Below are 27,429 nucleotides of genomic sequence, written 5' to 3'. Positions count from 1 at the left end.
AATCTACAACGAGGTTAGCTTCACTAGAGAAAGCATCCACTAACTCATCATCCTTGTGAACAGTCACATCATCTTCATGCAACTCATCATGCTTGTGAGAAATCACATCTTGATCATGCAAATCATCATGCTTATCATTATCATCCAAATCATCATGCCGATCATTGTCAATCAAATCATCATGCTACTCACAATCATGCAAATCACGTGTGTCATGCTTTGGAGAAAAAGAGACTGAGAGAGTCTCCTTCTCATGAATCCGTTCAATCTTGTCCTGCATATTAGCAATGAGAGATGGAGAATGAACAATGTCCTCTCCATGAATGACAATGGGAGAATCACTTTTGGCATTGAGAATAAAAGTGTTAGCCTCCCAATCAATGAGAGGGCTAGCATCACGAAACCATCGAATGGCCCAAATCATATCACATCCTGAGAGAGGAGAGACAACAAATCTTCTAGTGAAGGCAGCTTTTTGAATTGCAAACAACACATCAAGGCACTCCTCCGTGATGAGAGCGTCCATACCGGGAACAAAGCCAGAGACCTCGATAGGAGATCTTTGACTAGCTTCTAGGCAGGCTCTCTCAACAAGAGAGGGACTGATCACATCATGCATACTACCTCGGTCAAACAATATGACAAAACGCTGCCCCGTCATATGACCATAACATTTAATGAGAGAATCATCAATGGGAGGGTCATGAGAAACTTGCGGCACACTCTGTTATCATTAATTGCATTGACAGAGGAAGTGGGTTCTGTGGATTCTTTAGATTCATTCGATTCAACCTTAGGACATGTTCTTTTCATGTGACCTTTAATGTAACAATGGAAACAACGACCTTCCTTAGAATAAGTGCTTTGCTCTTCTGACGTGATGTATCCTCCTACAATTCCTTGTGCTACCTTTTCATCTGGAGTAAGCTTAGGTTTGTTAGCCTTACCCTTAGATTCATTGAAAGAATTCTTTTAGACTGTTGGAAGATTGGTTAGAAGAGTTACCATTCTTACCATTCTTACCGTTCTGAGAAGTCTGTGAGGTACTTGTGGACGTCTTGTTCTCCTTAGGCTTTCCCTTGTTGTGCTTCATCTCCTGTGTGAGAGCAATCGCTACCGCCTTGTTGAGATCGATTGGATCGAGCACCTCAACATCGTACTTGATATACTCGTCCAATCCATAAAGGAATGCCTCTTTGCGTTCATCATCCGACTTGCGTAATTGGGTACCTAGCTGCAAAACACGATTAGAAAAAGACATAACCGGCATACCACTTTGCTTGAGCGTGTGCCAATCGTCTTTCAACCGTGCTAGGTACTGAGGTGGTATAAACCGTGCCTTGAGCTTGTCTTGGAAATCAGCCCAATTGAAGGAAAGGAGCGTGAGTTCGTCGGCTTCCTCTAGGTGCGCGGCTAACTGTGCCTCTTGCCATGCATGGTACCAATTGATGGCATCACCGGCAAGGTACATAGCTGCCGTCAAAACTTTGCTATTTCCTGTCTTCTTAGTTGTCACAAAATAAGCATTAAATTGATGCAACCAAGAATGAATAACCGTAGCATCCATCTTACCATCATACTTACTGAAAGTAAACTTCTCTGTGAATGGGTTGTTGGAATCCGCATCGTGGCTTGCGCCACTTGAGGAACTCCCACGATCTTTGGCTGGTTCGGACTTCGAGGCAAGTACTAGTCAAACCAACTCTTGAGTGTGTACTTTGAGCCTCTCGCTCGATCTCCAAGGCCGCACTTCGTGCTGCCGCTTCCTCCTTTCTGAGTTCTTTTCGTTCTTTTCGTGCGTCGGGCTCGCGTTCTAAAGCGATGCGATTTGCTTCTTGCTCGCGGTCCTTAGCTTCCTGTTGTTCTGTTTTGCTTGCTAATTGTGCCAACGCAACTCGATTCGTTTCTTATTGTTGTGCCATCATGTCCAACATCGACTTGACCATCGCCTCCATAGAAGTTGGTCCAAATCGTGGCGTAGATGGCGAAGGGGGAGGATCGGAAAAATCTCTTGGTGGGGAGAACTCTTCGTCACCTCTCTCGTGCTCATCACCTGTATGCGAAGTATCCATTCCGCTTCGGGTGACGACCATGCACTAGGATCTTTGGTTCTTAAGTTCACGAGGAACTTGGGTTCTTGGGGGTCTTGAGGTTCTTGAGGTTTTCTTTCGCTTGCAAACCGTGCTTGAGAAGGATCTTCTCTTCACCCGAGTTCTACTCCTTTCTGCGGGCGCACCCATTGGCGGCCTTGCGCTCACACCAAGGTTACTTTTTCCCACCTCACGTCGATTGGCCGGCCGCTAAGTGCATGGTCCGCTCTCAATGAGTGAAAAGAGACACAAGGGGAGGCTGGACAAGCCCTTCTTTCTTGGGATTCCTATCACTCTTCAAAAACCACGATTAGGAATCGACACGTCCAAGCGAACTTGGGTTCGTGCAACCACAACAAGCAAAAAAAAATTCTTGTGATTCTTGTGGTTCTTTCCTTGAGTGATACAGAACACTGCCAAAGCTCTAATACCAATGTTAGGTGCAGCGGAATGAATGTTGTTCTTTCTCAAGATGAGTGATCCATATTTTCTCAAGGTTCCTTTTAGTTCTTATGGAAGGGAGAGCCTTCCGTTCTAAATGGAGAGTGCTATGATCACGAACAAAGTGAGTGGACACTTTGCGTGCAAGTGTATGAGACTGAGAGATAGAGAGAAGAGAGATACGACACCAGAGACGTTGTAAAACCCTCCTCCGAAGGCCCCACTCTCGTCGACGAGAGTGGTCTACTTATGATTGCACAATCTGGTACAAATGGTATGCATGAGACTGATGCAAGTCTAGGCTATGTTGACGATGACGACTGTCCTAAGGACTGAAATCTGCAATCTTTCTACTGCTGTCCAAAAACGCTATGGGCTGAAATCTGCGATTAGTCCAAAACGCTGATTTGGGGGGCTGTTTTCTGTGGGTCTTTGTCGCTGAAAATCTGCAGTTTAATGGCTGAAAACTGAGGTCTTGCTGGGGCTGAATCTGCTACTTCTTTATGGGCTGAATCTGCTACCTTTAGGGGCTGATCTTGATGGTCTTTTAGGGCTGCAAATCACTGCATGTGCCGGATTTGCAAGGCTGAGGCTGAAACCAAAAACGTTGGGCTGTTGTAAACCAAAAACGCTAGGGATGCTGGTCTTTCCAAAAACGCTAGCTTCTCTGTGACTTCCGGCGATGAAAGACAATGCTGATGCAAGCGCTAGGGACTGAGGATGGCTGGCGATGTTCCTTGTTGAAAACGCTAGGCAATGGGGGATCTGCTGCTTGGAGGGAATCCACCAAGGCTTGGTCTTGTTGAGAAGTGGCCTGCTGAGCTTGGCTCCTGTTGCCTCTTCTGCCATTTAGTGCTAACTTTGGTTTGCTTATATATTTTCTTACCCAAATTGCCCTACCTACTTTTGTTGGGAAGTCACTTAAATTAATAAGTGAAAAATGTCAAAAATAGGAAAAATAGGCTAAATGCACTGGAAAATTTCCCTGACTGATTCTGATGGATTCTGGTGGGAATGCTTATGATCATGTTGTGTGCAACCAGAGAATATGCATCTACACTAAGTGACTGGGCATGCACGGTCTACGAATAGACTCACAAAAAGTGCCAGATCACTTCTAATCTAGACTCATTGGACTGACTAAACCCTGATCATGTTGTAGCTTGTCCACGGACACATAGGGTTGGATGTGTCACGTGACAAAATTTCACTTGATATCGAAGACAATTGATATATATATATATATATATATATATATATATATATATATATATATATATATATATATATATATATATATATATATATATATATATAGAGAGAGAGAGAGAGAGAGAGAGAGTAGAAGATGGGTTGGTCCCCCCCCCCCCGGTAAAAGAATCTTTATTACTAGGGAGAAGTGAGACCTTTATGTACGTTAAGCACAGAAGATGAATCACAATAGCGAACACTTCTACTTGAAAAGAGAGAGACAGAGAGAGAGAGAGAGAGAGAGAGAGAGGCGGAATCCTTTCCTAGAAGCGTTGGCCCTCAAGACGAGAGCCCCCAAAGGCTATTTCTTTTATATTGCAAAAGATGGCCAATACAAGTTGTTGTCACAAGTGCCCAAAGCGCTCTTGATCTTCACAAGACTCAAGCCTTTATCATCTTCAAGAAATGCTGAAAGAGAGAGATCGCCCAAAAACTGATGATTCCCACAAATGCCCTCAAGAGGTCTTTAAATAGGTAAAAGCCTAGCCTTTTGGTTTGGCTTTTCATTTGTCCGACCTTTGGCTTTTCATGGAGCCATTCCAAAAGCCTCAAGGTAAAGCTCTAATAATTGAGGAGTATCTGCCGAGTCCTCCTCCTCCATCCATTTGGCATCCAAGGCTAGATAATTCCGAAACTTGACCAAATATTTCCGGATTAGCTTTCCTTTAATATTTATTCCTTGTGTGCCAGTATTTGTTCAGGTTGAAGGATTTCCTCTATTTCCTTAACTTCAAGTTGCTCGTCGGCAATCATATCCTCTGGCACTTGTCCTTTAAAAGGACGCAGAAGAATCACATTGAAAGCATTGTGAATCTTCCAATGATCTGGCAGCTTCAATCTGAAAGCAACATCATTGATTTTCTCACAAGGGTTGCAGTGATGGATGGGGAGACATGGAGAAGACTTTGGTCTCTATGATCGCACAGCTTATTAGAGCCAAGGCTTCAATACCACATGACATTATTCGAGCAGAGCTGGCTGCCACCTCCCCACTAGTGGTTGAGGCGATTACCAAATCAGTCTCCTTCATACACCGTCTGTGGGACCTCCCTAGAGATAGAAATGCCAGCTTAGCACTTGAGTCCTCTCGATAATTAGCTATGCACGGAGATACGACGTGCTGGTATGGGGAGATGACATCATGGTTTGAGTTACATGGATTCAACATGGATAGATTTCCCCCCTTCTAGTACTCATTCAATGCCCCCTCTTTGACTCTTACACAGTCCGAGGTCACCAAGCTCATCCACCAGGACCTGATTCAGCTGGATGCCAAGAGGACTTGGATACAACCGACACAGGAGTTGGGCATGAAGTGTCGGTTGTATCCAAGAGGACTTGGATACAATCGACACAGGAGTTGGGCACGAAGATGGCTTTCTATAGAGAGCATCTTCTCTAGCTCACTGAGGATGGTTTTGTGACGAGGCCCGGATACATGGACACCCACTTATCTCATGGGCTACGGTGTGCTATTGGCCAAATACGCACATCCTCACACGAGCTTCGGGTCGAGACTGGCAGATACAGCCGAGTATCAACAGAGGCAAGGACATGTCTCCTATGTCACATGGAGTCTAAAACAGAGTTGCACTACATATGCCATTGCCCAATTTACTATGAGATACGAAGTTGTTTCCATTGCCTGTTTAGAGAGGGCTTTGGACCGCTTTCTAGAGTCATGGGATATGAGGACTAGAGATGTCTGGGACTGTTCTTTCTCGAGCTACACTGAGAGGAGAGGCTAGCCAGTCTCAAGTGACGGATCACAAACTTGTTTAGAAAGGACACTAGACAGCCAAAGGTGCAGCCACCACAGCAGAGCTCACATTCTCCTCACACCAAAGGCACGCTAATTGATTGAGCGACCGAGCTACGGAGATCCCCACAGCTAAGGAGGACTACATAGCATCGACGGAGGCTGCATCAGAGGATTCGGGTCACCTTGGCCCGACATGCACGACGCGCGGGCAGACTACTAATCATAGCGGATATTGATGAGATCCGCCAACGACCGATGATGGATCTCCTGTGACCCAGATGAGGATTGTATACCCTGCCCACTCTTGTATCAGCCCTTGTATCACTCCTATATCAGCTCTTGTATCAGCATCAGCCTTGTACCAGCTTTTGTATCAGCTATTATATCAGCCCTCACTCAGCACATCCACCCCCCAACTCATAGCCCCCACTCATACCCCCTACATTCAGTAGTTAGGGTTTTTTATAGTATCCTTTTTCGTTAAATTTTCTTTATTTTTGGTACCCAGACATTGTATTAGATTAAATCATGTTGTAACTTTGTGGTCTCATAGGTCATTTTGGCCTTTTGAAGACGTTAATATAGCAATTCATTTCATTTCTCTCTCTCTCTCTAGCACTCCACTCTCCACCTCTCCCCTCCCCCTTCTACAGTGGTTGCTTGCAAGTGTTGCACCCGAGGCCCGTACGTTGGGCGGGCAGTCGATATAGGACAATATGGAGAGTTTTGTCGTAGTAGATTCGAAATCTATTGGCTGCCCAATCCCGAGAGGAATCTCAAGAGGAGGTTTGCTCACAGTAGCAAACTTTATCATCATCCGATTCACCTTGATGATGATACACCTCTTCTATTGCACCTTTGGCATGGTATCACAGCCCTACATATGCATGTTTTGGGAGACGTGGCACATTTATTAGCTTTTTTTCCACACCACCATTTTCAATGATGTGGCAGATATATTAAATGAGTCCCTCCAAAAATTGGCACCCCATTTTGCAAGACTCTAGGTCACTTATGCCAGTATTGACCCTCTACTAAAGGTATCTCAATGTTGTACTGCTCCACGCAGTCCCAGACATCTCTACAATGGTGAGGTTCTTGCATTCAGAAAACTCTGTCCTAATTCTTCCCTTAGCACAAACGTGTCCCATCTCACTTGAAGTGACCTGTCCACTTTTCTTTAGTGCTTGTCCCAATTGTTTGCTCCATAGCATTGTCTCTTCACTGTAATTATTCACTATTTCAATCTAACATAAGAGATAAAAATCCCTGATCACTAATCTGACACTGTTTGCAGATTTGTTTTTCAAAATACCTTCGATCGTGTGGCCAAACGAACAAACTCAGGATGAAAAGAATGGGTGTTTCCTGATGCAATGCTCTCGTGCACGCGCGCGCGCGCACAGACAGTATGGCATGACCCTAAACATGCAATCAGAGGAACTTGTTGGCCACAACAGAAAGAGCCAAAGGTGAGATGGGTAGAGGCACTTACAAGAATCCCCGGGGCGGAAGTTCACGAAGGGCATTTACCGTGCTTTTTACTGTGTTGAGAGCCGAGCGCAAATAATCCATCGCCCCTGCACACGACTCCTCTTGTTGGGCGATGTCAATTTTCCCCTCATGTTATTCCCATCGATCACTCATCGTTTCTGCCTGTAAAATAAAAATTTACAATTTGGAAAATTTGTTAAGTTTAGTTATAATTTTCAGGAAAACCTGCAAAAATACCCGTAAATTTCAAAAGCTCAATTCTTTCTATTTGTTTGAAATAAAGTTCTTTGGGAACACATTTGCACGTCAAATTTCACTTTTCGGGACGGGTGGCATGCATTACAAAACAAGTATAACAAGGTGAAAATTCACTAGCTTACATATTTGTTTTCACAAAAAAGATTGTGCCTCTAAACGAGCAGAAGGTGAAAGTTCACTATGGCTTACATAAGGCTATCGAGAGGGATTTAATAATAAAGGCTACTTTGTGAGAGAGAGAACCAAAAAGAGACACTAGCATTTTTAAAAATCTGTTTCACAATAAATATTATGTTTTTTAAAAACAAGTGTAACAATCAACTATTTTGATTACAATAAATGCCAAAGCATAAAAAATAATGACCAAAAAACACTTCAAAGCATGGGAAGAAATTGAGCAAAAAACAAGGTAAAAGAGGATGAGAAAGATTGAATGCCCCTCTATAAAGAGAGAGGTAAACAAATGGCAACACCCTTTCACAAGAGCCTACAAGAAATAGTAAAAAAGAAATTTTTTCATCATTAGCTTGACATGTGGCACTATTCAGAAAGCTTTATCAAATGGTCCACAATTGCTCTCACGATGCAATGCTTTACTAAGGCTTTATGCAGTCCAAACAAAATATTAAGATGGAAAATAAAAAATATTATTGTTAAGAATGTGAATGTGTGTGAGAGAGGGAGAGAGGGGAGGAGGGGTCAAGGAATGAGTGCAAAAGAAAAGAGAATTGTTTTAAGTGTTTTCAACTTCCACATTTAATAGTAAAGAACAAATAATGATTTGAAGGTATCCACTTACAACCATCATTGCTTCGTCTAAAAAGTTGAAAAAACCAACACTAAAGCCTTTGCCATTGGCATGCCAAAAATAGTCAAAAGGTCATCATTCTCATGTAGCCTATTGGTCATATGCTCCATGATGAACGTGTTGTCAACAAATCAATCCTCGCCCTTGCATGGGCAGGCCAATAGCGACTACCCATGTTGATTTCCATAGCACTTTTTATGTTGCAAATCGTTTTGCAACGTGTTGAAGCGTAATATTCAAGTGCACTATTACCCTAGGCTTTACACTAAGGTTTTGTTGGAACAATGAAGAGTCACCTTGGAGGAGGTGCCAAGGGGCATGGGAAATTTATAAAAAGGACCTTAAAGTTGTAATCAAGCATTGAATCATTATGAATGAAATTCATGTCTCTCTCATTCCCTCTCTCGCGTCTTCTCCGTCCTTCTCTATCTAACCGCCATCTCTCTCCCCTAAACACTTTGGTGGTCCTGTTGTGTGTGTCTATGTAGACATGGGAATGACTTCAAGGCATCTTGGGGGAGATGGCGAGGTGCTTACACTAAGGCTTTCGAGGCTCTCTGTGGACATGGCTTGAGTTCAACATCGGCTGTTGTTTGAATTTTGTCTAGGCAAAAGAGGCAACCTTACTCACACGCTGGGAGTATTGAACCATCGACATGGCGGTTTCAAGCCCTAAGCGCAACCACTCGGGTAACTGCACAGAGTGCTCAAATCTTGCATTCAACATTAAGTATTCTATGTGTTTTCTGTGAGTGCCGCATAAAAATGACTGCAAGGAGGCACCTGCTTTTAGCCATGGCGGTTTCAAGCCCTAAGCGCAACCACTCGGGTAACTGCACAGAGTGCTCAAATCTTGCATTCAACATTAAGTATTCTATGTGTTTTCTGTGAGTGCCACATAAAAATGACTGCAAGGAGGCACTTTCTTTTAGCGCAAGGATAAGGTAATGTACGGGTGAGTGCCGAACACAAGATGCGTTGTACATTAAGATGTCAAAAGGTGCATCCAACAAGTTAGCACCGATGTGTGTACAACATGGAATGTTTAACAATTAACTAATTTTTCATTTTCTCTTAGCGTTGTGTAACGGCCGAGTACAAGGAAGCAGCCTGTAGCAATTTTCGTGCGCTTGGACAAGATAGCAGCGCTGTGGTTGAATGTGGATATGATACAAAGCCCAATGACAACCAACTACTTGGGTACCCATTTTCAGTGTTGAAAATTGTGCAATTTACATTTATGTTGCGTGTGTTTTAATAAACACTACAGGATGACTAGTTGTACACAATTTGGAATGTGCCAAGATAACAATCATTTACAGCTTCTACTGGTTCATCAATGAAATAACTTTGAAGTGGGGTGATGGGCATCAAATTCAGCTAGTACACTTGACCGTTTTGAGGAATTAAATTATCACAAAGAGTTTGTTCACACATAGATATAAAGGTTGATGATAACTGCATTTTGGTTAATGGGACATGCTAAAGGTTTGTCCACACACAGATATAAAGGTTGATGATATTTGCGTTGCAAATCTCGTCGTTGACATGATGGTAGGAGATTTTTAAGTGTATGTTACATAATTTGAAGTACATCTTTGATGTAAAATGAAGGCCACATGGGGGGGAAATGTAGACAAATTTGCATCTTTTGTGGGGAAAATAATCACAAATGGGAGAAGTGCCGCAATAAGCCGTCTTCCCAATGTGATCATGAAGACCACCAAGCAAGACATTGCTCGTTAAATCTTTTGGAGCAATATTATATTCTCGAACATGACATTGTGAGCAATAATTTGCATAAACCCAAGGCATGAGTAAAAGAATTTGCTCATGCATTGGAAAGGACATACGTATGGTTTTGCAAGCATGATGACAACACACCTCGTACTTATAGGCAGTTGAACTTTCTAAAGGAATTGCAAGAAAATGCAAATCATTTGCACAAGTTTCTTCATAAACGGAGATTTGTTTTTAAAATGTTGAGAGCATGGCATAGCATTGTGGAAGAGGGGGATAAATGTTATTCTATTCACGTAATGATGGCAACTGTGAGGAACATGGTAATGGTAGGAATGGGATGGAGATTGGAGCGAAGACGGAGGACCGTATGAGCCAAGGAGAGCCCCATACTCACATCTTACACCATCAACCAAAGCATTGTGGGTCAAAGTCCATCTATTTTTTATGGCGAATTGCATAATTTTGATGTCTTAAATGACGATGATGACATAGATTTGCTTGTTGATTATCATGTGATGGACCAAGAAATGAATGTTTGCAACTCTAAAGTAAATGAAACCTTTGATGAGCTTTGTGATGAAACATTAAAGAAAAATCAAGATGAAAATGATCTCTCACTTCTTGACGATGAAAAAAATAATATTGCTTTTGTAATCTCTCTCACATTGGAAGAAGATTTTTGTTTCTCAAATGATCTTAAATGGAAACCAACCAAAATGATGTTCTTCTCTATGAAATTTCCAAACACAAGCAACAACATGTGGTGTGTGTGAAGCAACCTATTTCACAAATTGATGGCATGATGAATGAATCTTTGCTTGATGCAATGTTGTGTGATGTGATATGTGTATCTATCCACACAATTGGTGCCTATATAAAGCATGATGGGGCTTGTATGCTTATCCATGCTAGGAAAGGTGATGATGTTGTGATTTTGAGCAAACTAATACTTATTTTTGTGCATGATGATGCAATGATCTTGTGCCTTTTTCTCATTGTAATCCTGGAAGGAGATGTTGTTTGTCAAATGTGGTGTCTTAAAGTCCAAATTGCATCAAGGAAAAATGAAGTTTCTCTTTGCAGAAATCACATGGGACTAATGTTTTTGGATGTCAATGTTCTTGCTAAAAGCATGACTTTACAACTTGGAGCCAAAGCAGACAATGTTTTTGAAGAAACATGTGTCGAAGCAAAGAAGGTTTTTTTTAAGCATGATACTTGTTTGCAAAACAATAAAGCTTATTTTGGAGTCATTGGCTCAAAGATGGAGTCCCCTCAATGGAGTGGGGATTTTCTCATTTATTTATGGTTCTACAAGTTTGTTTTGTATGAGCTTCATGGATGATAATTTACTTGATGGGCTCCCAACCCTGGCATGTTGACAATAAATGGTGCACTTGTATTCACTTTTTTGGTGAGAAGACACACTATACCCGGTTTAGTGATTGTAATGCAATATATAGCTTTAGGGAATGTATTTGTGCATCTTTGATTAAGTTCCAAGCACTATTCTTTGCATTTACTAAATGCTTGGGGGGGAAAAAGGCGGTGTCTCATGGTCTATCATGTTGTGTATGTGTACATTGGAGTAGACTCCAGGCACTGTACTTTGCATCATGGTATTCTATGAGCACCGAGTTTTTGGAACAAGGGATTTTGTGGGATTCAAGTTCAAATTTGGGGAAATTCTTGCACCGGGTGTGCCAGGTGTTGAACCATAATATTTAAGTGCACTATTTCCTAGGCTTTACACTAAGGTTTTGTGGGAGCAATGAAGAGTCACCTTGGAGGAGGTGCCAAGGGGCATGGGAAATTTGTAAAAAGGACCTTAAAGTTGTAATCAAGCATTGAATTATTATAAATGAAAGTCATGTCTCTCTCATTCCCTCTTTCGCGTCTTCTCCTTCCTTCTCTCTCTAACCGTCGTCTCTCTCTCCTCTAAACACAATGATTGGTTTTGACAGAATTCTCAAGATGCACGAAAATCATTAGATTTGTCTAAGTTTACTTTGTTTGTCCCTTTTCCTAGGACGGATTACTTAATAAAAGGAAGTGAAGTGACAAGGGGTGCACAAAAACCCACGTGGGCACCAAATTTCTAGTGTATATATGGGCGCATTTGACGGGAAACTGTTCAAAACTCGGCTTATGAAGAGGGTAGGTCAAGCATTTTCCCACCTCAAGATATATGCAATTGGCTGCCCATTGTCGCTCCCACCGCCCAAGGGTCATTAGACCCCATGGTTTAGAGAGAGAGAGAGAGAGAGAATTATATCTAGAAGTACAAGTAGAGTAAGGGGTACCAATTTCAAAAAAATTGATAAAACCCTTAGTTAGCTTCCAAGATTTTTTTATTGTAGAGAGTTGTGAAGTAGCGAAGGGCAGGTTTGTAAATGAGGCATTGGTGGAACGCTAGTGTCAAGCCAAGGGCCAAGACACACCTTCGGTGAAGGGGTCTATATATAGCTAGGGCTAGGGGCCTATATATAGGATGGTTGGGCAGTTATGAGTGTGTGGTTGTCCCCAGTTCCTCATAGTGCTATCAGAGCTCAAGGTAGCCATGGAGGGGGGAAGGAAAGGTGGGATTGTGGCCTTGCATGGACTCTCTCTCTCTCTCTCTCTCTCTCTCTCTCTCTCTCTCTCTCTCTCTCTCTCTCTCTCTCTCTCTCTCTTCGTGTGTGCGCACACGTGTGTGGAGCCGAACATGTCTTGCTCACGATTATGGTGAGATCCAATCGGCAAGGAGCCATACAAGAGGTTCTCTTACACAGGGGAATACATCAATGCGATCTCCACATATGGATTTCTTGGTGGTGCCAAAAGGGATCACCCCTGCATGGTGAAGGCTTTTGTCATTGCATCAAAAGCCAACATGGCATGTAGCGAGCGGTGCATGCAGTTTGGCCTCCCTTCTCACTGCTCGCAGTATTTTCCATAGCCAGTTTTGTTTGCGTTCAAATATTTCAGCTTGCTTGGCTTGAGTTGTGGGTGCCCTTTTTGGGTTGATTTAGTGGCCACCCCTTTAAGAGGGGATCTTTCCCACTCAAAAGGGAACGCTACAAGGTTTGTAACCTTGGGAAGCAAGGTGTAGAAAGCAAGAAATTACGCAAGCAAGGACCAATTTGTGAGCTTTTTGAAGTGAAACAACAAGTAGAGTTGAAGGAAGCAATGGTGAAATTGATGACATTGGGCATTGATTCGGGGCATCAATCCGATTACATATCGCATGCAAAGTGTCCTACTGTTTGAGCTACGAACTCGAGTTGGGAAACAATCTTGTGATCCTTAGAATACATGGTTAGCAAAGGACAACATCTCGCATCAAACAAAGCACAATTTCCATCATACTATTATCACACCTTTGTGATGTTGTCGACGTCCAACCGGGGGTAATGCAATGAGACATGTGCGATGCCATGGAAGCTTTCCCATATTTTTGCAATTTAAGACATCAAGGCACAAGCGAGGCTTGTGAAAGTTATTGTAAGCAACAAATTTATGACCAATACATTGTCAAGGTGGTCTCCGGAAATAATTTCAAGCACGAGTAAGCAGAAGCATGGGTTTAGTAATAAGGTCATACAAAAAGCCACTACGAGCATGACTTTGAGCTCATTAAGTTGATCAAGATGCGATTGTACATGAGACATCCTGCATAGTCAAACCCACCATGGGATGATACGAATTTCGATGCCAAGGGAAATGATTCAAGCAAGTTGGTAAGCAAGTTCAATTTACAATTTACCATTTTGAAATTATTAAATCAAGCCAATTTTTTTACAAAGCCAACTTGGCAAGCAAAAGTTTCTTCAATCAAGAGAGGTTTTTCAATCAAATGAAGTTTGATAGCTAAGCTTCCTAAGCTATCTCCTTTCAATGTTGGATCATCTAAGGTACTTTTATGATTCTCAACATGATGTGCAAGTCGACAAGATCGATTATTTGTGAATCATCAACAAAGTTGGTTTTATTTTGCCATGACATTTATATGTTGGCAAGAGCATGCATTAGCTATGAGCACAGAAGCTCTATCATGTTTTATTCTTACAATGTCTTTACGTGAAGCAAGGCTTCAACTTTAGGCATATTGCATAGAAGCATCCAAAGTTTGGAATATGCTATCAACTTGGGGGGACTTTGCAACGTGTCTAAATGGTCCTTCATAAGGTGTCAACATGAACCAAGCCAAGAGGATATAGGGTACATATGATAGCTCTAAGTATATCAGAATGCATGGCTATGAGCTAGATCCAAGCAAGAACAACTATATCAGACTGAAATTCACTCTCAAGTGAGTCTTTACTTCTAAATTTTACGACAACTTCAAGTTCTTCTTGTTTTTTTGTGATATAGCCTTTAATTTGTAAAAAGGTCTTTTGTTTTGCAAAGCAAAATGTTTGAAGGTCCTCGTGAGAAGCAAGGCTTCTATCCCATGCCAAGGTACTGCTCATTGACTTGGGATCAAGAGCAATGGTAGACAGGTTTGGGGCATTGTCAATAAGAGGATATAAGCTCACATTTTACTTTATAGCAATGTTAAATTGTGATGTATCCATGCCAGTACAGATTGTGCAAGGCACTTATGGTATCGGCTCAAATTGTCAAGGCCGTCATTGTAGCCAAGGGCTTATCACTTTCTTTTTATGATTTGCGTAGATAATGTGCCAGTAAGGTGGACTTAATTCCACCCCATCATTGTTTACACTTCTGTTATAATGGTGGCTACTCTGTAAAGGACATTGGGGCGCCCATGCTTAGCCAACTAATCCCTTGAATGTTCCAGTTAGAGTGCGCCTCTCATCGGCAATCACTCTTACCCTTTTCCTATTGGACCGACAAGCCCGGTACCTGACTCTACAAGTAAATAATACAACGTCCGCCGTAGGTTACAACGTCCGTCGTAGGTAATAGGGTGTCCGTGAGCCGTGAGGGTTAACAGACATCATTATAAGATCTTGCTTGTTTCCAATGATTTTACTGATAATTTTCCTATTGATATTGTTGCATGGGCTACGCATAGTTGTAACCTTCTACTCAATAACAATTGAGGTTGGTAAATTTGCTTATGTTAGTTGTATATGACTACAATGGCAGGCATTGTATATCATTGGTTATATACACAAGGTGCATGCACTATAGATGATGGTTTCTGTCTGTAGCAAGCATGCATGCCTCTCTATTGAGCACCTAATTCATGGGATAACATGAATCTGCTAAGAGAGACTTAAGGTAGGTACTCTCTCGTTATAAAAACCAAAGAATATCTAGTATGACTACCTCCTTTTTGGTTTGGGGAATCTTTCTCTTCTTTTCATTGGGAGATAAGATTGTTTCAAGCTCTAGTCTCTTATAATGGAGTGTGAATAAGATTCCACCTTGAAAGGAACTACTGCTTAGTTTAAAACAGTGATTATGTCCATCATAGTTCTATTTCTAGGGGTATGACCTAGCTAATGAAAAATCACTCCATAAGTGTTGAGGGTCACTGATTGGCCTCTTCACAATTGTACTTTCAAGGAAAGAAGTTCTCAATCTGCCAAGAGATAGTAGATAAGTTCACCTTACCAAGTTGCTTACTATTGGTGATACGGTAGAATAAAATGGTCACAGTCAATTGATAGTTTAAGAAGTTTCTTTACAAAATCTAACCAAGGGGTTTGAACTGCCAAGGCAACACCAAGGGTTATATTTGATTATGTATTTGATCTTCACTAATCTCTACTTTTAGTGTTTAACAAGTCAAAGGAATTTCGGTAATGTATCTTTGAGGTTTATAAATTGGAATTGACCTTTGGTGGGATGCATATGTTGCAATGTTTTCATCCACTTAACTCTTTAGACACATGACAAGGTCATGTGTCTCGAGGTCATGTATGAGCAAATGATTTTGAGAAAGTAGGTTACCAAGTACCATTTCTGCGACCTATTTTCTCATACATGCCAAGGTCATGTATTAGCAAAGAATTTTGGCAAAGTAGGTTATCAGTATTATTTTTGCAACCTAATATTTTCTCTCTTATCTGTTCATTCTGATACAATCATGGGTTCATACCTTATTGAAATAGTTATACGCCTACATGGTAGGGTTCCATTTGGCACATATTGTTAGTCACAAGGTGTGCAACATGGTCTAGGAACTCATGGAGTTAGACGTAAACATAGGTCTCTTGTCTCCACAGATCTGAACCAGCCTCACTACAAAGCATTGCCAAGGACATCATTTGGCATACATATCGCCTAAAGCATTGCCAAATAAAAACACCTTGACCCACACATCGCCCATGTTGCACATAACTCATGGCTAATGTACATCAAAATTCAACTTAACGAACATGAAGCTCCTCAAGAACCTTTTATGGTCTTCAAAATGCATCACATTTGGCATAATTACCAACCAAAGTATTGCTAGGCATCTCATTAGGGATACTTATTGGCCAAGGTATTACGAATAAGCTCCTTAAGCACTTGTTGCTTTTTGAAGTGTACCACATTTGGCATACATATGAAGCAAATCGTTATTAAATTCGACATGCGAAGTCGATAACATGCCAATAATCCATTTGAGGGGATGATAATGCCCAAAAACATTTATCCTCCTTGAGTGTTTCCTTGTGGATGTGGAGTGTCATGACAAAGCGATCACTCTCGCCCTTGTCCACCTTTTGCCATACTCAACCACTCCCCTCCATCCTTGCATTGCTCTCAATGCCTTGCACCCTCGTTTTTGCGCGCGCGCGCGCACACACACACACACACACACACACACACACACACACACACACACACACACACACACACACACACACACACACACACACACACACACACACACACACACACAGAGAGAGAGAGAGAGAGAGAGAGAGAGAGAGAGAGAGAGAGAGAGAGAGAGAGAGAGAGAGAGAGAGAGAGAGAGAGAGAGAGAGAGAGAGAGAGATGTGGCTAGCATGCCACCACTGCCTCATTTACAAATCCATCCAGCTTTGGTTCATAGCCTTCTTCACTTAAAGAGTCGTGGCTAGCTGTGAGGAACTGGGGACAACTACACTCTCATAACCACCCAACCATCCTATATATAGGCCCCTGGTCCTAGTTATATATAGACCCCATAATCGCATGTGTGTCCTGGCCCTTGGCCTAACATTAATGTTACGTTGTTACTACTTTTGAACATTTTGTCAATTTTTTTTATATATTATTTTCAAAAACCATTCAAAAGAACCAATGTAAACTTAGAACTCTCCTTTACCTACTGTTCTTAGAGTTGAAGTGAAAAACAACCACTTTTGAAATTGCATCTTCACGCACATCGCACTTTTTCAGTAGGAATCAACTTCTCAACTCTTCACGAGGAAGACGAGTGCTCTGAGAGTATTCTAACCAGGTAACATGGTGTTTTACCCCTCTTTCGAAGCCGATGGAGCCATCAATATCTCCATCAGAGTAGAGCTAAAAAAGATACACTTTTGCCCTATTTTATGCTAACTTTCTCTCTTAATCATGGCATCTCAATTATATTGATTGAGAGAGATGGTTGGTACCGAGTATGGTGTCTTGTGTTTTGATCCTTGTATATGTTGCTCTCTTTGTGTATTGTGATTATTCAATCAATCATTTTTTCAAATTTAATGAATCAACATTGTGCTGAAAGTGTTGGGAAGATTGCAAGAATATATGTATAAGACATTGTGACACCTTGAATCACTGGATCATAGTTGTTCCATTATTCAAGTATGTCTTCTAGAGTATTCCATTCCTCCTTGGGAACTGTAGATGCAAACATGTCTGTTGTTGCATGCAAATTGTACCATTTATGTGTAAGTGATCAGTTGGTCACATGCATCTACATGTTACTGTGAACAATAGCATTCTTGAAATTGAAGTAATCGACAAAATAAGGGGAATTCTTAGGAAAGTCATCCGATGTCTGCCACCCGTATGTATGTGTATGCTTGCAAAGTCAGCCAGGCAATGGGGCCTATTATAACCATTGAATAGAATCTTCGCATTATGTGGGTTGTGAATGGTGGCTCTCCCAAATTGGTCAAAGAACAAATCCCAAGGTACTGGACTAGAGGAATGTGTGACACAATTTATATATTTTTGACCCACACATTAAACATAACAATATTAAAACATCTTGATGCCATCACTAAAGAAAGTACAACTCTGCTAACCAAGTTTCCTTTGTCGGCCTCATGATAAGTTTGTGGGCATCAATATATAAGTTGATTAGTGACTTTAATCTCTTTTAACATTTTGGATTGTACCCACTCAATACTCCCAACAAGTGTAGCTCTGATACCAACATGATACCATTGTTGGCTTCCTAATATTCCCAACACTATCAACACAACTTTGATTCGTTTAAAAAAAAAAAACACACACAATTGATTTAATAATCACTACACACAACATAAACAAGAATCAAAACACAAGAACCATACTTGGTACCAACCATTCCCCTCCATCAATATGATTAAGTATTTGCCTTCCGCCTCTTTATTCATCTCATGGAGCATGAATTACAATAAGGTAAATATATGAAAGATAAGAGAGCAAGAGCCATGCAATCAAGAGAGTGCATGCCATGATTAAGAGAGAAAATTAGAATCAAAGAGGACAAAAGTGTATCTTGTGCAGCTTTGCTCTGATGGAAATTCTTGTCATAAAATATAATATCTAACCAACCCAAATGATTTTCTCATATTAAAATGATCATTTAATGTAGGAGAATAGACGAGAACAAGGGTTAGAATATAGACATGTGCTTACGGGTCTATCTCAACACGAGGCCAATGGTAAAGGGGTCCAAATGAGAGATAATTTGTCAAAGAGCAAGTCTAGCCAATGGAGCTTAAAGACCTTTGGGTTAGCTTCATTAAAGACCTCCAATGGTTAGTGTTAAATGTCCTTTGACCTTAGGTAAGCTAGGGTTGAGCTTGAGGTGGGAACCCGGACCAAGCTTGAGGGGCTTGTCCTGCTTGCTAACTAAGGTGCTTGAGGTGCTTGTCATGCTTGCTGACAAAGGTGCTTGAGGTGCTTGTTGTGCTTTGTGACTAAGGTGCTTGAGATGCTTGTCGTGCTTTCTGACTAAGGTGCTAATGTGCTCCAGGACTAAGGTGCTTGAGGGTAAGGTGTTCCACAAAGTCAACAAAGATCCCTACAAGGAGGGGGCGAGCCCTACAAGAAGGGGCTAGAGAGAGAACACACACACCCTCACACAAGGCAAGCTTGGTACAAAGAAAGCAAATAGGACACTTGTCAAGCTCCTCTCCATGTTGCCCTCATAGTGTGCCTAAAGTCTAATGGTTCGCCTCCCAAGAGGTCCAATAATAATTTAGTTAATTTAATTAATTGTCTATGCATTTATCAAGTCCTCTCTCTCAAAGGGGAAAGGGGGACACTTGTCCCAAGGCTGCCCTTGTTGCTTGATATGCATTCTGCATGTGATTGGCCAGGCTTGTCTCATTGTGTGAAGTGCAAAGTGCAAGAGCTCCATCTCCTTCTCCAAGCTAATAGAGAGGTTGAGAGCCTACACCAACACTCTTGGCTATGAAATGCAAATCCAACCAAGAGCCATGCTTCAATGCTTAAGCTTGCCATCTTCTCCATCTTCATTACTATGCTATTATGTATGCTAGCAAGAAGAGTGATGATAAGTGAGGAACAATTTATTTCTCCTATGAATGTTTCTTCTTCCTCTTCCCTACCCTCATTCCCCGTTAGATCTCTCCACCTTTGAAGGTGTTTGAGGCCTTGGGACTGAGTATGGGGATAGTTAATTCTTTTTACACAGTCTATGTTATGCTTGTTGATGCATGAAGCTTTCCATCTTCATTGCATCACCTAGGTCACAAGGAACACAAAGATTGTATTGTACCAAGTCTCTCTTGATGGGAGAATCTATAATACAAAAACCTATTGGAGGGGGGACCCAGCTCCACATAAATCCGGTCCTCAAATGTTGTAAAGTTCTCTAAACTCTCTCTCTCGCAAAAGTATTGTTCATGCCAAGTTAATTAAGTACTATGATTATGTTACTACCATCGATTAAGTTCACCCTCTATGTTCTCGAAGTAATCTCACAAAAATGATCTCTTTAATTCTCCTAATTTCGCTATTTTCAAAGTTCATAGGCCATTTCCATTACATTGGTATCAGAGCTACTGGTTTCTCCTTTTCTTGATTAAGAAGAGAGGTCCTTAAGTTGTCCATGAAAGGTTTGGCTTGTTTATAGGGTAAGTGGGACAGGGATCTATTATCTTGGTTGAGAAGGACTTAGTTCAAGGTGCATCGTTGGGAACTTTAGCCTTAATAATGGAGCCTCTTGGGGCTTGCCTTTGGCTTTACCATTATTGAGCTACGAGCAAGCTCAACAGAAACTATAATCAACTGAGCAATGTTAGACCCTCTCCACTAGTCTTTGCAATCAACAATGTCTAAACCACGGTTGTGGCTACTTGAGAACTGTTTTTCAAAGGTAAAGAAGAGTAGCGACTAAGGTTTTTGAGGATACCAAAGCACAAAGTAATCTATACATAAGAATAATTAGCATGGCTGACAATAACCAAGAGAGTAGAATGAACATTGATAACTTTGATTTTACACATGAAGGTGCTAATGATGATGCCCCCATGTTTGTCAATTATCTTGTTACTAGGTTGCAGCAAGCTACGGGCAACCTTGCTTTGCACGCTGAAGATACTCAATAACTTTGTGCTTATGGGATTTCCCTTCCTCTCCAAGAGGAGAGAGAGCTTAGGAGGCCTCTTGATGAGACCCCCAAAAGAAGACTCTCTTCCATACGAGAGGAGGAATCCAAAGAAGAAGGAAGTAATGAATCCCTAAGTTCCTCTGAAGATGTGGCTCCAAGAAGACAGCGGTCTAAACGGTCACCAACTCCTCCCAATAGGAAATGACCAATCCACAATCCTTCTCCTCGTCACTCCGAAAGGGAAGAGAGGAAACAAAGGAAGAAAAGGGCAAGAAAGAGGTCACCCTCTTCTCCTTCTTCTTCACCTTCCTCCTCTTTCGATGAAAGCTATGGCTATTCTCCTAGAGAATACAAGAGGGGAGGACATTGCAAATCTTACCCTACATGGCGAAGGTCACAAAAGCTCAAGAGGTTCAAGGAAGGAGGAAAGAGTATCTCTTTAATTACCTATGATGGCACCTTTGGTGCTACCGACAAAGTATTGTCCTTCATCCAGCAATTTAATACGGCCTTTGGAGATGAGAGCTTCACAGAGTCCTCCAAGCTACACCATGTAGCATGCACTTCCAAAAATCGGCTCGTCGATGGTGGGCTAGTCTTTGTGGAAAGGCGAATCCCCAAAGACATGGAAAACTCTACGAGTTTCCATCATGAATCAATTCCTTGCAAGCGATGCAAAGGACAAAGTGCTTACCAAATGGCGGAGTTTGAAGCTTCTCTCTCATGAGTCTATCCACAAATACGTGGACAAGTTTTGGGATTTACATCTCAAGACTACTGTCTTCAAAAGATAGACATCGCCGAGCAAAAGCAACAATTATGTACAGGATATTGCAAATCTTACCCTACATGGCGAAGGTCACAAAAGCTCAAGAGGTTCAAAGAAGGAGGAAAGAGTATCTCTTTAATTACCTATGATGGCACCTTTGGTGCTACCGACAAAGTATTGTCCTTCATCCAGCAATTTAATACGGCCTTTGGAGATGAGAGCTTCACAGAGTCCTCCAAGCTACACCATGTAGCATGCACTTCCAGAAATCGGCTCGTCGATGGTGGGCTAGTCTTTGTAGAAAGGCGAAGCCCCAAAGACATGGAAAACTCTACGAGTTTCCATCATGAATCAATTCCTTGCAAGCGATGCAAAGGACAAAGTGCTTACCAAATGGCGGAGTTTGAAGCTTCTCTCTCATGAGTCTATCCACAAATACGTGGGCAAGTTTTGGGATTTACATCTCAAGACTACTGTCTTCAAAAGATAGACATCGCCGAGCAAAAGCAACAATTATGTGCAGGATATTGCAAATCTTACCCTACATGGCGAAGGTCACAAAAGCTCAAGAGGTTCAAAGAAGGAGGAAAGAGTATCTCTTTAATTACCTATGATGGCACCTTTGGTGCTACCGACAAAGTATTGTCCTTCATCCAGCAATTTAATACAGCCTTTGGAGATGAGAGCTTCACAGAGTCCTCCAAGCTACACCATGTAGCATGCACTTCCAGAAATTGGCTCGTCGATGGTGGGCTAGTCTTCGTGGAAAGGCGAAGCCCCAAAGACATGGAAAACTCTACGAGTTTCCATCATGAATCAATTCCTTGCAAGCGATGCAAAGGACAAAGTGCTTACCAAATGGCGGAGTTTGAAGCTTCTCTCTCATGAGTCTATCCACAAATACGTGGACAAGTTTTGGGATTTACATCTCAAGACTACTGTCTTCAAAAGATAGACATCGCCGAGCAAAAGCAACAATTATGTGCAGGATTACCTGAAGAGATGGCCGAGTATGTCAACTCTCAATGGCCTGGTTCTATCACCAAAGTAATCCACCAGACTATGGTTGCTTTGTGCATTAATTTCCAACAAGGGGCTAGAAGGAATGTCAAGCCCATCGAAAGCAAAGACAAAAGTAATGCAAAGGGGAAAATCAATGCCCAAAATTCTTCCCAAGGCAATTCCAACAACAACAACAACAACAATCGGTTCAAGGAGAAGGGAATTTACAAAGGTAAAAACAAACTCTCTCCTGAAGATCTTGAAGCTTTGCAAGAACCATACATGTTTTAAGTGTGGGGAGCAAGGAAATGGCTATCGTTCTTGCCCCAAGAGAAATTCCCGACTCCTAGAGCTTCCACTATCGAAGCTCCAAAAGAGGATGCTCATTGCAAAGGATCACCTCTCTCCTATGCTTGGGGAAAGATAAGGGAGCATGATGCCTTCATCTTGTTTGAACTTGGATCTACTCACAACTTCATATCAATGGAGTTTGCCACCAAGTTGGGCATTCAAGATTTTGAGATGGGGGATACTGTAACTGCCGATAGCACTTTCAAAAGACAGCAAGCCTCCTTTACTCCCTTGATTGGGAAACTGAGGCTTCATGTCCAAAGCTATGTCAACAAAGAAGACTTTTTCATCTCTCCTCTCCAACATGAGGATGCTATCCTAGGGGCACCATGGTTCAACCGCATGGCTGCCAACATGAAGTTCCCTGAAAGGAGAACCTACTTCACCTACATGGAAAAGAGCATGTATATAGATGCTAGCAAGTCTAGTTGTGAAATACCATTAGTAAATCCTCCTGCTTTTTGATAAACCAATGAAGTGCTAAATTTTTGCGTACATGATTTTTGTCAAAGAGTCCCTAAAAGATCCTAATGTTTCATCAAATGTAAATGGTAGGAATCAAGAAGAGTTAGACTTGTCTAACTTTCTAAAAGGATTCCAAGATGTATTCATCGATGATATCCCTATGGACTTACCTCCAAAACGAGGGGATGATGACCATTGAAGTGAGCTCCTACCAGGAAGCTCACCGCCTAACAAGCCTCCTTATCGAGTTTCCCAAGCTCAACAAGAGGAGATCATGAGGCAAGTACAAGAATTGGTAGACAAAGGGATGGTGAGGCGTAGCTCCTCTCCCTTTTGTTCTCCAGTCCTTTTAGTGCAAAAGAAAGATGGTACATACTGCATGTGTGTGGACTACCGAGCACTAAACCATATCACTATCAAAAAAAAAATTCATGTGCCTTGGATAGAGATCTGTTTGATAAGCTACAAGGCTCTACCTACTTCAGTAGGATTGACCTTAAAAGTGGCTATCATCAAATAAGGATAGTGGATGAAGATATCGTAAAGACAGCGTTTCGTACAACTTTTGGTCTTTATGAATATCTAGTCATGACTTTTGGCTTGACTAATGCACCAACCATGTTCAATCGTCTAATGGAGAAAATTATTAGACCCTACCGCAAATTCACTGGAGTGTTCTTTGATGATATCATCATCTACTCCAAGTCCTTGGAGAAACACAAGCAACATCTCCAAGTGATTTTTCAAGCATTGAGGGAGAACAAGCTTTTTCTCAATCAAAAGAAAAGCGAATTTTTCTTTCAAGAGATTCAATACTTAGGTCCTATTATCTCTCAAGATGGTATCCGTATGGATCCATCAAAGTTAAAGGTAATAAAAGCATGGCCTAATCCAAGGAATCTACATGAGCTAAGAAGCTTTATTGGTATGTATGCATTCTATAGATGCTTCATAGCAAAATTCTCTCAAATAGCAGGATCATTACATGACAAAGAAGAACGTTAAGTACTCATGGACTGCTAAAGGAGAAAAATGCTTTTGATAAGCTCAAAGAGAAGCTAACCTCCCAACCAATCCTTATGCTTCCGGATCTCTTAAAGCCATTTGAGGTCCAATGCGATGCTTGTGGTGTTTGCCTTGGAGCAATCTTGCTTCAATAAGGGCATGCCATAGCATATGAGATCCGAAGGCTCAATACGGATGGATGGGTCTTGGGCATTTATGAGAAAGAGCTTTTAGCTATTCTACATGCCTTAAACACATGGAAGCACTATCTATTGGGGACTCCATTTATTTTACGAACATACCACCAAAGTCTCAAGTACTTCATGACACAAACCAAGCTTTCTGACAAACAAATGAGGTGGGCAAATTTTCTTTTGCAATTTTATGTTCATATTGCTCACATTGTTGGTAAGCATAATCAAGTGGCCGATGCACTTTCACAACAACCAAAAGTTAATGCGGTGTCTATAGCTACTCACAATGATCTATCTTCTATGATAGATGAGTATGACACTGACCCTGACTTTAAAGACGTAATGTCAGCCCTTGCTTTGGGGAAGAAAGAGGAACCATTCACCTTGTAGGATGGTTATCTTCTCCATGGCAATAGGCTATGCGTTACCCATTCCCTTCGTGAGAAAGTTATGTATGAATCCCATGCTCCTCTCTATGCGGGGCATAGAGGCATTCAACCTACTCTTCGAGGAGTAGAGACGTACTTTTATTGGCCTACCATGAAAGTGGACATACAAGAGTATGTTTCAAAATGTGTGGTATGCCAAAAGACTAAGTATGATAGAGGGAAGCAACCTGAATTACTTCAGCCATTGCCAATCCCTAATTCACCATGGGAGAGTATATCCATGGATTTTATCTTTGGATTACCCAAGTCTATCCATGGGAATACGGGAATATGGACAATAGTCGACAAGTTTAGCAAGCAAGCACACTTTATTCCTGTAAATAAGACTATTAAGTCACACCAAATGGCAACTCTCTTTATATCTCAGATTTTCAAACACCATGGATTGCCAACATCCATCGTGTCAGATAGAGATCCTAGAATGACTAGTAATTTTGAAAAAGGTCTCTTTGAAAATCTAGGTACAAGATAGAATTTCTCTTTGGTCTATCACCCACAAATAGATGGCCAAAGTGAGATAGCCAATCTTATGATACTCAATCTACTAAAGAATTATGTTACAGAAGTAGATCAACGGATTTCAATCAATGATCAGTTGGCATAATCTGGAATCGAGTCAACAAACCTGTTGCCCTTGGGAACCTGCAATGGAACAACCTGTCCGAGCTTTTGAGCTTCGAACTGTGCAAACTGCAAACTGCACAAACTGCGCGAAGTGCTGTACTTGACGCCTACAAACTGTGCGAAGAAGTGCTGTACGTGCAAAGGTGCAGCGTTTTTATTTATTATTTACTTGTTGAAACTTTTTGATAGCGTGAAAAGCTTCCAGTGATAAGCTAACACATGGTGGCTTGTGCGATCAGATAGGGGGAAAAGAGCCTTTGGTTCATCAAGTAAAGATGGAGGTAAAAAACTGTACTTCTTCTTCTTTACAAACTCAAATAAGAGGTCTACAAAATATAAGATAAAATGAGAACTAGTACAATGGTTTAATATGAACTGCTAGTGAGTGAGGTGAGTAGATAAGTGTGTCATCACTCCGGTACTTAGACCAGGTCGGTGTAGTCTAGCTGTAGTATCATTGGTGAAGATATGCATATCCACCAAGGTGCACTAATGATGATGACTGCCGATGATAGTCATCTAGGAGTTGTACATGTTGAGCTTGAAATCTCAACACTCCCCCTCAAGCTCACTGCCATCTCTCGTATGCCAAACATCACTCAAAACTACTGTAGCTTTGCCACTCCAAGGGCCTTCATGAAGATATCTGCAACCTTCTCATCTATCGCCACAAACTTTAGGTCGATATCACCCGCTAAGACCCTCTCTCTAATGAAGTGGTAGTGCAACTCAATGTGCTTTGTCCTGGCATGAAACACTAGGTTTTGTGCCAACTGTATGCTGTTGAAGTTCTCACAATAAATGACAACCGGCCTTTGTACATGTACTCTAAAGTCGTGAAGTAGCAATCCCAGCCATGCTACCTCACATGCCGCCATTGCAACACCCCTGTACTCTGCCTCTGTACTTGAAAGAGCAATCGTAGGTTACTTCTTGCTGATCCATGTGATAGCAGCACTCCCAAGTGAGAACATGAATTTGTTGGTAGACCTGCAATCGTAGTACTACCAGCCCAATCCGCATCTGTGTAGCCATAAAGCTACAACTCCACATCAGCCCTATAAAAGAGTGCATACTCCAAAGTAGCACTCACATAGCACAAAGTACGTCTCACTGCATCGAAGTGTAGTTTCTTGGGAGAATGCATAAACTGACTCATCAATCCAATTGTGTAGCACTCACATAGCATAAAGTACGCCTCACTGCATCCAAGTGTGGCTTCCTGGGAGACTGCATAAACTGACTCACCAATCCAACTTTGTAGCTCAAGTTTGGACATGAGATAGTTAAGTAGATCAAGCTACCCACAATCTTCTTGCACATGATAGCGTTATCAAAAGAACCCGACCTTCATCATTTCCCAACTTCAAGTTCTAATCTAAGGGCATTGAAATTGGCTTACAATAAGCCATCCATACTTTTTCAACATATCCAAAGCATATTGCCTTTGTGACAACCATACACCTTCTGCTGTGCGAATAATTTCAATGCCTAAGAAATACCGCAAGTCTCCCAAGTCTTTCGTGTCAAACTCATGCATAAGTAGAGCATGCACGCCCTCTACTTCAGCCACATTATTACCTCCAACAATCAAATCATCCACATAGATAAATATTACCACAATTCTTGCCTCATTCTTTTGCACATACAATGAATGGTTTGCATCAGACATCTCAAAGCCCAATGAAATGAGGAATTCCACAATCCTCTCATACCAAGCTCTAGGTACTTGCTTCAGCCCATACAATCCTTTCTTTAACCTGCATACAAGGTCGCTTAGCCTCATATTTGCATAACCTTGTGGCTGCTCCATATACACAATTTCCTCCAAGTCTCCATTCAAAAATTTCATTCTTTACATCCATTTGTTTCAACACCCATTTTAATGCGACAACCACTGCGATAAACACACGAATGGTAGCCACCTTTGGGACTGAACGTCTCCTCATAATCAATCCTATAAGAGTGTGCATAACCTTTGGCCACAAGTCTAGCCTTGTACCTTC

At 41.6% G+C, this 27,429-nt stretch overlaps 1 protein-coding gene across 3 annotated transcripts in view; it reads right to left on the bottom strand.

Moving 5' to 3' along the window:
• LOC147462192 (NADH:ubiquinone oxidoreductase, 17.2kDa subunit) overlaps positions 1-7,197 on the bottom strand; it is a 42,639-nt gene extending 35,442 nt beyond the window's left edge. Inside the window, exons 1-2 of one of the 3 annotated variants that reach the window (XM_086509595.1) lie at positions 7,078-7,197; positions 6,860-6,966 (exon numbers count right to left, since the gene is read on the bottom strand). In XM_086509595.1, coding sequence (XP_086365721.1) covers positions 6,860-6,966; positions 7,078-7,119 — 149 coding nt within the window. In that variant the 5' untranslated portion in view covers positions 7,120-7,197. Of the gene's footprint in view, positions 1-6,859; positions 6,967-7,039 lie in introns of all 3 variants that reach the window. The other 2 variants (XM_086509594.1, XM_086509596.1) reach the window with 2 other exon arrangements.
• Between the last annotated feature and the right edge of the window lie 20,232 nt (positions 7,198-27,429).

Source organism: Adiantum capillus-veneris, chromosome 3, assembly GCF_014529385.1.
Source record: "Adiantum capillus-veneris isolate H3 chromosome 3, ASM1452938v2, whole genome shotgun sequence".
Lineage (NCBI taxonomy): Eukaryota > Viridiplantae > Streptophyta > Polypodiopsida > Polypodiales > Pteridaceae > Adiantum > Adiantum capillus-veneris.
The sequence above is the reverse complement of the archived record's forward strand: the minus strand, read 5'-3'. Positions and strand labels throughout refer to the sequence as shown.